Source organism: Vespula pensylvanica, chromosome 9 (genome assembly GCF_014466175.1).
Source record: "Vespula pensylvanica isolate Volc-1 chromosome 9, ASM1446617v1, whole genome shotgun sequence".
NCBI classification, from domain to species: domain Eukaryota; kingdom Metazoa; phylum Arthropoda; class Insecta; order Hymenoptera; family Vespidae; genus Vespula; species Vespula pensylvanica.
This window is the reverse complement of record NC_057693.1, coordinates 518,095-530,564: the sequence shown is the minus strand read 5'-3', so window position 1 is coordinate 530,564 and position 12,470 is coordinate 518,095. Positions and strand designations below refer to the sequence as shown.

The following is a 12,470-nucleotide window of genomic DNA, read 5'->3' as shown; positions in this document are numbered from 1 at the left end:
ATTTTCTAATGAAAATTTTTTATAACTTTCTCGTCGGGCATTATATATAAAAAAAAAAAAAAAAAAAAAGAAAAAAAGAACAGAAAACAAAGAATTACTTTTTGATCGAAGAAAGTCTAAAAATTTTTAAAAAAGATCTAATCGATTCAAAAGTCTTGCTATTATCATTACAAATTAGTACTTATTATTTCAAACGAGCGTCCTCGAGAACGGATTCGAGCGCTTAATGAACGCTCATGTGCCGGCCATTGCGTCTCGTACATTCGTAAAAATTCAACTCGTTTAGTCGGTCTCTTACGTAAAGAGCAAGATTTACGTAATTATAATTAACTCACGTATTTCCGAGTACGTAATCTCCGTGAGATAAGAAATAATTGTCCTTTCCTCGCATGATTTAGGAAAAGAAATTGGTGTTAAAAAGTACTAAAAAAAAAAAAAAAATTTTTTTTTTCTTTTCCTTCGAATTACTTTGATATTGAGTTGGCATCGAAACAGTTACGGATACATTTGGTAACTATTATACTTATATATGAATTACCGGAGGACGGATATACGTGCAATGCAAATGCAATATCAGTGCAATGCAACGATAGGCTATTCTCGTTCACTGGCCTCCATCCGTCGTATTGCAGCCTCCGCTTTCCCGCTCTACGATCTTTCTACACCTCTCGAATATTATTATTATATTATATTTTAAAAGATATATGATCCGATTCAAAAACAACGATTTCTTTCAGTTCAACGATTATCTGGATATTTTTTTACTTTTTTTTATCACGCAAAAAAGATTGTTTAAGATAACAGTTTTTTCTTGTTTGTTTCTTTTCTTTTTTTTTTTTTTACATAGGTACATTTATTAATTTTTAATTTCGTCAGCTTCGTTCATTTAACGATAAAGCATTTGATGTACAGATCTCTTCTAATATACGAATTAATATTTAAATATACGTGATCTTGTTCGATCAATAATACGATGACGTTTATCAACCTTACATTTACATTTATTTTCAGTATATCTCACAAGAAATAATCTCAAAGAAACTTGACGAACTTTTCGTGATTGGTAATCCAAAGATTCGCGTTATCTCGCGTAAGAATAATAAAAGATAAATCGAAATATTTTTATTGTGAGTTTTATTATTGTTTTCTTTTTTTTTTATTTTTCTTTTCTGTTTTTTCATTTTTTATTTTTTACGATGACACCTCTCTAGTCCATATTTGAAAGCGAGATATTTACAAGCGAGATACATTGTAATAAAATAAGAACGACGATCGTGATCTCGAGTAGAATAGCAGGACGATAAACCAGAAATGTCCTACATGGCCCACGCACCAGTTTTCCATTCTGTTCCTCGCCTTCTTTCATGTATGTATCTCTTTTACCTTCCTTTCCATTCTCTTTCTCTTTCTCTCTTTTTCTCTCTTTGTAGTTTTTTTGATTACTTAATATCCGTGATACATATACACACACATATATATATACATCGAATTAACAGCCGTAGCTAACTTTGTATTATGTTTCAATAATGTTCACTCGTTATTCCGTATAATCGATTTTGAATCCTTTACATTCGTATATTTACTGTTTATCATGATGAAATTGGCCAAAGTATAATTGTCCAGAAAAAAATATATATATATATATATTTGTTAAGAGAAAAAAGACGAATCCAAATTCGGATAGTTAAACCCAACCAAGTATTTATATAATCCGTCGATCTAAAAAAATAAAAGGAAAAAAAAAAAAAAGAAAACAGAAGAAGAGAACTCATAAATCATAAAGAAGGAAAATTCATAAATCGGTATATAAATGAATCATTTCGTTCGAATTTTCTTTTCTAAAAAATATCTAAAAAAAAATTCTACATGAATAGAATTTTCGATTATATCGTTATTCGATAATTCATTCCTTTATTCATACATTTATTATATTTCATTGTTGATTCTATCATATAAACAAAAAAAAAAAAAAGAAAGAAAAAAGAAAACAAAACGAAATAAGAATTAATATCGTTCATTAAAGAATTGTTTTATTTATATTAGAATTATTTTTATTTATAATATTTTTATCTTTTTTAGTCGCAAGTGTGAGTTTTATATCTCTTCTGTAACATTCGTTTATACATGAAGGACATGAAAAATGAAAGAAGATTAACACATATAGTAAGGTGAGATAGTGTTAATCGTGTTAGAAAAGAGTCCCGCGAATCTCCGATGCATACGCGGGCGTCGTCGCATCGTACGGCTTCGATTTAACGCTCGATAGAGTCGAGGACGTCGAGGTAGAGAAAAAGGTCTTTGATCGGAACGAAGGAGGAAATCGTTCGAGCTTCAAAGTACCTTGTACGTTCTCTTAGAGGGAAACGTTCTTCCTTGATACGCGAGCCTGTTACTATAGAAATATCTCTCTCTTTCTCTTTATCTTTCTCTGTCACTCTTTTCTATCCTTTGTATTTTGCGTGGAAAATTGCGAGACAAATTTTATCGATAGGTAAAAACTAGAAAGGGATGATATATAAATGATTCGTACACATTGACTGTATATGTATGTATGTATGTATATCTAAGAAAAAAAAAAAAAAAAAAAAAAATATGTTGAATTGAAAAAAAAAAGGAAGAAAGAATTGATTTTTATTTCGATAATTATCACAATTGCATTGATTTATTATTTTTTGTTTTATTTAAATATTATTTAATAATGATTTATCATACCGGGAGAGAGAGAGAGAGAGAGAGAGAGAGAAAGATCGTTTATTTTCTCAATGAAATGATTTATCTTAAAATCGACGGATTTGTTAGATCCTCGTAAAATTTCTATCGCATTTTCTATCACCTTACTTGTTTTAACGTTCTTTCATAAAGTAGATAATTATTCTTTTTAACTCCAGAATTAACGAAGATGAATTATAAGTAATATCTGATAATCAGTGTGTATCTTCTAGATCGAATGAGTTCCTTTTAAAAATTTGATCGATTTTTAATATATAATTCCAAGAAGTAAGATAGTGATCCTTGAGAATGATCTATATCTTATAATTTCCATCTATTGCGAAATATATTATATCGTAACAATTTATATAAGATAAATAGATTTACTTCTAAGAGACATTACCTTGATATTATAATTATTGCTTCGAATACGATATCACGTATTCCAAGTATTTATAGATTAAAACAAGTCACCTCGCGTATATCCTGTCACACGTCTTCTATTCCCACGAATCAAGCTGCGAATTTAACTTTGTCGTATTAATCCTTGAAATCAGGCTTGTGCTAGAGATATACGCATAATAGTTTCGAGGAGATTGCTTTCATGATTTTGGCACGCAAGAGAGAGAGAGAGAGAGAGAAATAAAGAGAATGAAGATGAGAAAGAGAAAGAGAGAGAGAGACAGAGAATGAGAATGATAGAGAAAGATAGAGATATAGTTGCTTCTCGTGGGATGAAGAAGAGAGTACCTACAAGAGGAATGGGATTAACGGAGCTCGAGGCCTCCTCATGAATCGTAATTACTCATTAGACTGGTGGCAGCCAAGTCCGTTGGGACTTTTCGTGGTTCAAAGTAATTCAAACGTGTCTCGTGGAAATTCCATCTCGTTCTCTCGTCCTCGAGGAGACAGCAAAGTGCCTTGTAATAGAAGGTTACCATCGTTCTTACCGAGCAAATGCGGGTAATATCGATAACAATGTGCTGGATAGTGGAAGAAATATGTATATGCGTATCGGACGTAAGGGTGCGGTTAACAGGAAAGTAGAAAGAGAGAGAGAGAGAGAGAGAGAACAGGTTGCTCTTGGCTCTCTGTAATTTGTAACGTTCGACCACTCGAGCGTGTAACTCTATAATGACGTGTAATGACTCCGATGGAGAAACAAAGAGAAAGAAAGGGAGAGAAAGAGAGAAGAGGATTGCACGAAGGGCGAACACAAACCCTGATCATCCTATGAATACAAACCCCCTTTTATCTATTTATCTGTTCACAAGAGAAATATATGATTTCTTTCGAGGATTCCTATAGATATCTTGATAGACATTGAGATATTGGATGATAATATTTATATAAAAATAAGTTTAAATGTAGATAAAAATGTGCCGATGTAGTAATCTGATTTTTGTTAGTAAGTTGTATATTGATAACTTTTTATGAAGATAAATAATTATTTGAATCGTATTATTATTATTATTATTATTATTATTATTATTATTATTATTATTATTAGAGTAAATAATTTCTTTGAAAGTAATTAATTTAAAAATAATTCAGTATCAAAAAAAGAAAAAAGAAAAAGAAAAATGAGAAAAGGGCCAACTTGATTATTTTTAAATCTCGAAACGATATTTTAAATAAATGATTAGTATTTTGATAAAATATCAGCGCGTGATAGAAATGATGTTAATCCTAACGTTTAATTATTTATACCGATCATTTATCTTACCAAAATACTTACCATCAATTAGTTGAAATACTCGTCGAGGGAATGGAACCGTTTTAAAAAGGGTATCTAATTGATGTAGGATAAAAAAAAAAATAGGGTGAAGCAGGTTTATCCGGAATTCGTTTTTTCTTAACGCGGTGGTTAGTTTCGATTTAGTCTTAGAAATCTCTCTAAAGAAGACTAATTTATATTCCGAGCTATGGAACGGGAGCGAGAACTCTGTCAACGATGCAATGACTCACCCACCCGGTCGAGTCCGGGCTCCCCTCGAATTATAACGCTATAGGTATGATTCAGATGGTAATTACGTTTCGTTAGTTGGACGCATTGGAAATAGATTTTCCGGAAAGATTTCAAGAAAGTTAAGAGATATTTCGAGTGTCGTTCGAGATAATGATACATTGGAATGCGATAGAACAAAAGAAAAAAGGAAAAGAAAGAAAAGAAGAAATATCGAAGTAAATAAGTAAGTAAATAAGCAAGTAAGTAAGTAAGTAAGTAAGTAAGTAATCCAGATGAATCGTGATATAGTGAAATGTAAAGAGAAGAGAAGAGGTTCAGTAGGATGAAAGAGAAGGACCATCCTTGACTGGCATATCCGCCGGAAGTAGTTATCGTTCGAATCGGTAAATGTTTTTCCAACCGTCTCATTCCTCCTATCTTTTTCTTTTTCTTTTCCTTTCTTTTCTTCTTTTTTATATTCTTCCCTCTTCGGAAACTCGTTAGGAACGACCTCTCGATGCACCGTAAAAGAGATCGGCTAAACCAACCGATCGATCCGAACTTAAGTGGTTTTCTTAAAATTTGTTATACCAGTGATACGAAATGTTTTGTAGACAAAATTTTCTTGCCAAATTAATGGCAGATGTTTATTCAAAAGGGGAAAAGAAAGGACTCTTTATGCAATCGTGTAAAAATATATATGATCGATTTATCTCGAATAGAATACGAAGCATCTATGAAAAGTAAATATATATATATATATATATAAATAATTAGAGATAAATATTAAAATCGTTTAATTATGAAATAAGATAAGATATAAAACAGGCAAAATGAAGAACTACGTTTTTAAACTCGAACAAATATTTCAACTCGACGTTTAAAATATTCTTTATTAATGTATCTGCTCTGAACGATCGTGAATATAATCTTCGTCATATTCGTAGATCGATCGAAAGAAAGAAAAAATAATTCAGAAAAAGAAAGAGAGAGAGAGAGAGAGAGTCTCCTTAGGAAAACATCTCTCTCGACGCTCTCAGAATACGCGCAGACTTTTGACCTAGAATGAGGCGAAATCGAGGAACGTCTCGAGCACGAGGAAGAAGCGGTAAATATAACGCTGTTTCTGCGACGCTCAGATTGGTATCGCGAGCAAAAATAGTAGAAATATTTTAATACGAATGTGCCCCGTTAACCTTTTCCACCCTTTGCACTCTAATATTACGCTTACGTGACGGTCGATAAGTGATTTAAATAAAAAAGAGAAAAAGAATAAAAACAATTAATAATTCGTAAGGAAAGGAAAGGAAAGGAAAAAAGTAATAAATCGCTTGTAAACGCAGGATCGTTTGAAAATCGATTTCAATCTGTGTTCTCCGACTTTTTCGGTGGGTATATAACAAAAAAGAAAAAGAGAGAGAGAGAAAAAAAATAAAGACAAAAAAGAAATTTTATAGCGAAAGAAAAATAATTTAACGTTGTATGACTTTCCTCGCTTGTAAATAAAATTAATTTCTTCCCTTGCGAGCTCTTACTTCTTTTAAAAATCAAATCACTTTGATATTGTTAATTTTCTTTTTCTTTTTTTCATATACAAGTGTATGTTCGTTGAAAAATGTTAATTACTTAATCGATATTTACTTCGATATCAGATAAATACGTACGCAAATTTGTTGAAAAAAATTCGAGCAAAAAAAGAACTATCTTGTTTCTTTTAAAAATCAAATCACTTTGATATAGCTAATTTTCTGTTTCATTTTATATATATATATATATATATATATATATATATATATAAATCTTACAAATAAATACGTATTTATGTCGCGCTTAGAATTAGCAGTTGGATATCGATGATTGATTGAAAGAATTCGATGAGAAATGTTAATTACTTAATCGATATTTGCTTCGATATTAGATAAGTACCTACGTCAAATTTATTTGAAAAAATTCAAGTAAGAGTTCATATTTCCACACGTGATAGAGTGACGACGATGTATCGGTTGTGTTTCTCTCTCTTTTTCTCTTTCTGTCTCGCTTCCGCTCGCAAATCCTCTCGGGCGGACGCATTTGGCACCGTTGGCAGCAGCTCAGACGTCCACGATGAAATATCTAGCACTGTGGTGACTTTGATCTTCCGACGGAGGAGGATCGTTCCGTCGCGGAGGTTGCAGTCTCGATGCAAGAGGAGGAGAAGGAGAAAGAGAAAAGGAGGCTCGTATGGTGTGGCCACATGATGCTGTCTCTCTTTCTCTTTTAAGACGATCACGAGAAGCAGGAAGTTTTCGAAGCAATTCGCATCGTGTGCGCATCGCGGGTGTTGAGAAAAGAATCTTTTTTTTTTTATCTTTTTTTTTTCATTTTTTTTTCTTTTTTCTTTCTTTTTATTTTTTGTTTGTTTGTCATTCTTCTCGTTCGCAAATTAATCGAATTTAAATTGCAGATTAAACTCCGTTGAAATTGTACGTATCGGCGATTGACTATCGCAAACAAAAATGAGACTTAGATTTAACAAAAAAAAAAAAAGGGGGGGCGGGATAAATAAATAAATGAATGAACGAAGAAGAACAATATTTTTACGTTAAAAACATTGCAAATATATTTATATTGAATAAACGTAATCTTGTAGTCGTTGATATGATCTCATTAATTATATTATACACATACTTGAGACTTTATATAAATATATCAATTAAAAGATAAGTTTATTCTTATTCATGAAATAAAAAAAATTGTAACTATAATAATATAAGATATTTAAAATGTTATGTAAAAGTTTTCTAGAATATTTGACATTTCTAATAATATATTTACACGATAATGTTCGCTTCCTCGTAAATCTAAGTTTTAATATAAATATCTAATAAAAAATGTTGGTATATATAGATACACACATACACACAAATAGATCCACACACATACATAAAAAGATTTGAAAGACACCTTGCACCGTTTCCAATGTTTCTTCTTGATTCGAAGACGCGTAAACGCACACGCGGAACGACAGCTGCGTCCATACGGAATTGTCGAGAGATCTCACTGACCCTCTTCTCTCTCTCTCTCTCTCTCTCTCTCTCTCTCTCTCTCTCTCTTTCTTTCTCTCTATCTTTCTTTCTCTTTCTCTTGTGCATTCTCACGTGCAGCAAGGGGTGAGTCACCCTCGTTGAAATTCTAAAAGCGCCGATTTCCCGAAAGTCTATTACGAAGCACTTGGCGTCATACGCCCTGCTATTTTCCGCGCGTATCTCCGATCTACGTTCTAAGGACATTCTCGATTCCCCCATTATTTCTTTGACCCTATGAAAATGATAATTGTTCTTAACATAAGTGGAATAATTCATCCGAAGAAAAAGGCATTTTCTTTGTGGTAAAATTAAAATTCATAAAAAAGAAACAAGAAAATATATCGACTATATGCATTCAAATTAATCATTTTTACATTTTTCTACATCGAAGTACCATCTTTTATATTAATTAAACGTGATAAATCGTTACGATAGATATATTCTTATATATTTATAATCGATATATCATTGTTACGAAAAATATAATAGATCTTATAGTTCGATTTAATCGTCGATCATCTTATTAATATATTAAACTACTTAAATAATTATTTTATTATCAAGTCGATTAAAAAGTATTACACTTTTATTAATTCATTATGATTATCAATGAGATAGGTAAAAATCATTTTTTTGAAAAAGAAAAGTTTCGTTTTATTCTACGGCGAAATTTATTACGAACTTTGCTTTCCCAGCTAAGAAAACGTACTTTTTTCTACGTCGTAAAGAAAATTACGTAATGGGCGTTCCGCTTGGCGCGTGCGAACGGATGTGCGAGCGTGATGCGAGCATCCTCTTTCTCTCGAGGTGCACCGATCCTTGAAGTCTTTTCTCTTTTCAGTACTTCGTAAGAGCGATCGATCGATAAGTGAACGTGTATCCTCGAGATCGAAAAGTGTATCCTTCTATTTTAACGTTTCACGATTTTCTATCTGTATTAATTACTAAATTTTATTTAACTATCATCGTTGCGTGTTTATACAATATATTTTTTATAATTGGCATCGACAATAAAAAATAAAAATATATATGTATATAATAAATAATAATATTTATAGGATATCTCGTTTATAATTGATATCAATTATCTTCGATAATATTGGTTTTATAAACGATCGTTTTATAAATAAATATTTCAAAGAAAATTTTAACGGGAGAAAAACGTAATATTTATTGCAATTATATCGTAGAGAGCGTTGTTGTATAAAAGTATGGAAGAATAATAACAATTTTTTATCTGTTTTTTTTTTCTTCCCTCTTCTTTTCAATGGAAATCGATACTTTAAGCCGAACAAAAATTGTAGAGAATATCGATACGAATTCAAAGAGTATTTACAGTGAACCTTTTCATCGATATTTCATCAAGTTATGATGCCTTTAAGTTTATCGAACTATGTAATTGCAATAATCCGATCATTTTCTTTTTTTTTTTTTTTTTTTTTTTTTTTAATATATAAACGTCTAATCATCAATGAATTTATTATTCAATTTATTTTTCATTTATTTATTTATTCATGTTCATAGATTTTTGAAATTGCAATCATTTCTTTTTTAGTTTCCATGATTTGAAAATCATTGAATATTTCGTAATATCGATGTATATTTTTAAACTTCAATATTTGCATATCCGTACGTGTTTATAGAAAAAAGTATTACAATAACGGGTCAATGAAAGTTCTAATAACGTCATGAAAAATATTTTCATCATAATAAAGAACAAATATAAGAGACGTGGAATTTTCTAGACATCAGAGGTAACATTTGTATATCTCTACAGATGTTGATTATTAAAATCCATTTTCTTTAAACACAGAATGTTGAATCAACGTTTTCGTTTTATCATTTCGCGTAAAAAAAGAAACGAAGAGTAAACGAGAGAGAGACAGAAACAGAGAGAGAGAGAGAGAGAGAGAGAGAGAGAGAGAGAGAGAGAGAGAGAGAAAGAAAGAGATATAAAAAGATTCTCCGTGCTAATGCAACCTTTCTTTCTTTCTCTTTTTCTTTCACATATCTATGTATATACATATATCACCGAGATGGAAGGCAAATGCTTTTCTAAACGACGAGTATGTAGATCCCGTGACGTTTTAAAATGCCGTCGGGCTTCCATTCCAGGATATAAAGAGTGAGAAAGAGAGAAAGAGAGAGAGAGAGAGAAAGATTGAAGAGAAAAACAGAGAGAGAGAGAAAAAGAAAGAGAAAGAGAGAAAGTCGTGTGACACGCGAAAGAAGAAGCCACGTACGTGCGTACGTGCGTACGTGCGTACGTGCGTACAAGCATTTTTCCATTCGCGAATAAAAAGTTCAAGAGACTCTTCTACCATCTATCTTTTTCTTTCGACGAAGCATTTACGAATTTATCCTTTTTGCCTTGCTCTTATTTCGAGTGCTCTTTTCTTTACTTACAAGGGAATGGTGTACCAAGAGCGAACGTTTTTTTTTTCTTTTTTCTTCTTTATTCTTTTCTTTTTTTTTTTTTTTTATTCTTTTTTTTGTTCCCTTTTCTAACTTGTATACTTATGTAGAGCGTATAATAAAAAAGATTTATGTGACACGTGCTTTTTTGTTTTTGTCTTTTTTTCTTGTTTAATTCGAGTCTCTTATTATCATGAAAATATATCTAGTATTGTTAAAAATATTTATATACACATACACATATCGTTTTTATTTATTTCTTGTTTAATGATATAAAATTAGCATATTACGTCGAGTAACTATTCACCTATTCAGTTCATTTATTCATAATGCATTTTAACATTGTTAAATATTCATATGCATTCTTTCATCTTCATGTAATACATTTGTATATATGTATGTCTCTCTCTCTCTCTTTCTCTGTGTGTATATATAATTATATTAGTAGTAAAGTCGACAGGTCTTAAGTCGAGCGTACAGAGGTCGTTGAACTCAGGTGACATCGGCTTAGCTAGACGAATCGTTGTTATCGGAGTTACTTCCGCGATCGAACTAATGATACCTAATTGTCTTTCCATAGGGCTTCCAGTGGCCGCGGAACCGATTCGCCCCTCAACTCAGACTTGGCACTGGACAAACCTCGGCCAATACCGTCCCCCCGGTAAGACAACTTCTTTTTCATCTTTTTACTTTTTCTGCAGCTTCATTTATACGTCGTTTGTCAAAAAAAAAAAAAAAAAAAAGAAAAGAAAAATGTATATTAATACATAGTTTTCGAATCCTTTGGTACATCGATAGTTTGAAAATTTATTCGATAGATGAATTTCTCATTTTTTTCTTTCGTCTTTTTTTTATTAATAAATTAGTCAACAAAAAAGTTCAATAACCCAAAAGGGGTTAGTATATACATATATACTCGATCTTCTCCAATTTACGCCGAATGTTTGTTTGGAATGATTTCGAAATAAATAAATTAATAAATAAATGAATAAAAAAAGAAAGAAAAGGAACCACGTAAACGAAGAAGTCTAGCAGAAAAAGTAATAATAACTTGGGGTAGGAATTTATCGAAATTTAAAGACAAAAAAAAAAACGAGGAAAAAGGAAATGAAAAAGGATAAAAATTTATAAATAAAATAATCGAAGAAATCATGTTAGTTGGGACATAAAACATATTAATTGCGTAAGATGTATCAACAACCCTTTGATATAAGTTTACCGACCGTTGCAGACAAATCCACCCTCTCTACGGAGAGAAGGCCGGGCTCTTGGGCTATTGCGATACCGTCGGTAACACAGAAAACTTTCCACCAGCCCCCAATATTGTCGTAGAGGGTGGAAGAATAGAATTCGTGCGCCCCTCGCAAGATGGCACGACGATATCACGAAGAAACACGATGTCCCGAGGGTCACAAACTTTCAACGATCAATCGGAAAAGTCTGATCCTGCGAAGGTAAGTCTTTTTTTGGATTTTAAACCTTCCGTAATATCACAGAAGCGTGTAAAAAGAAGAAACAAAAATTTTTTAGATTCGTCGATCAAATTAGAAATATTTCAAATAAGAAGGGCATTTCGATTTATAGTAATAATAGTAGTAATAGTCGACTATCATTTTATTTTCTCTATGCGGTTTAATAGTTAAACCCTTTACACCCTTCATGTTGTATTCATTAAACGTAATTGATTTGCTCGATAGGGCGAAGTAGGATTTCCATACCAAATTGGATCGCGCGAACTCCTCTCACTCTCCTTTCGGGATAAGAGAAGGGAATTGTGCACGAGCCGATACGTGGCGATTATTTCAAAATTAACGACGTTTTGTGTGCGGTACCCATTCGTTTACAAAAGAAAGAGAGAGAGAGAGAGAGAGAGAGAGAGAGAGAGAGAGAGAGAGAGACAAAGACAGAAACAGAGAACGTTAATTCTAACGATTTAATGAAATCCCAGGGAAAGTCGACGTGCCAACTTTATAGAAGCCTCTGTTCCTCCCTCACCCTCATCTTCTCTTTCAAGCTAGGTCTTTTCACTAACTTATAAGACACCTTCGTGATGTCAACACCTACGATATTTACGTTGGCGATTAATTCACTTCTATTTTAATCTCTTGCCCGTTCCCCTCTCTCACCAAGATCGTCGATCGAGCCATTCATTTTATGCTTCTTATCGTCTACTTTTTTTATCTTCACTCTCGTTACTCTTACCAGACAGGATGTAATCTGTGTCCCGATACGGGACATAATCCCGATAGTTTCATGATCATGTTGTATTAAATACGACACATAAATCGTAACGATATCGTTAACTTCGTTTACAATAGGACATCTTCGATCTT

The 12,470-nt window shown here is 32.1% G+C and overlaps 1 protein-coding gene across 5 annotated transcripts in view; it reads left to right on the top strand.

The window, feature by feature from the left end:
* LOC122631713 overlaps positions 1 to 12,470 on the top strand; it is a 143,849-nt gene that overhangs the window by 50,589 nt on the left and 80,790 nt on the right. For all 5 annotated transcript variants that reach the window (XM_043817730.1, XM_043817729.1, XM_043817727.1 and 2 more), the window contains exons 3-4: positions 10,718 to 10,798; positions 11,369 to 11,591. In XM_043817730.1, the coding sequence (XP_043673665.1) occupies positions 10,718 to 10,798; positions 11,369 to 11,591 (304 nt within the window). The remainder of the gene's footprint in view (positions 1 to 10,717; positions 10,799 to 11,368; positions 11,592 to 12,470) is intronic.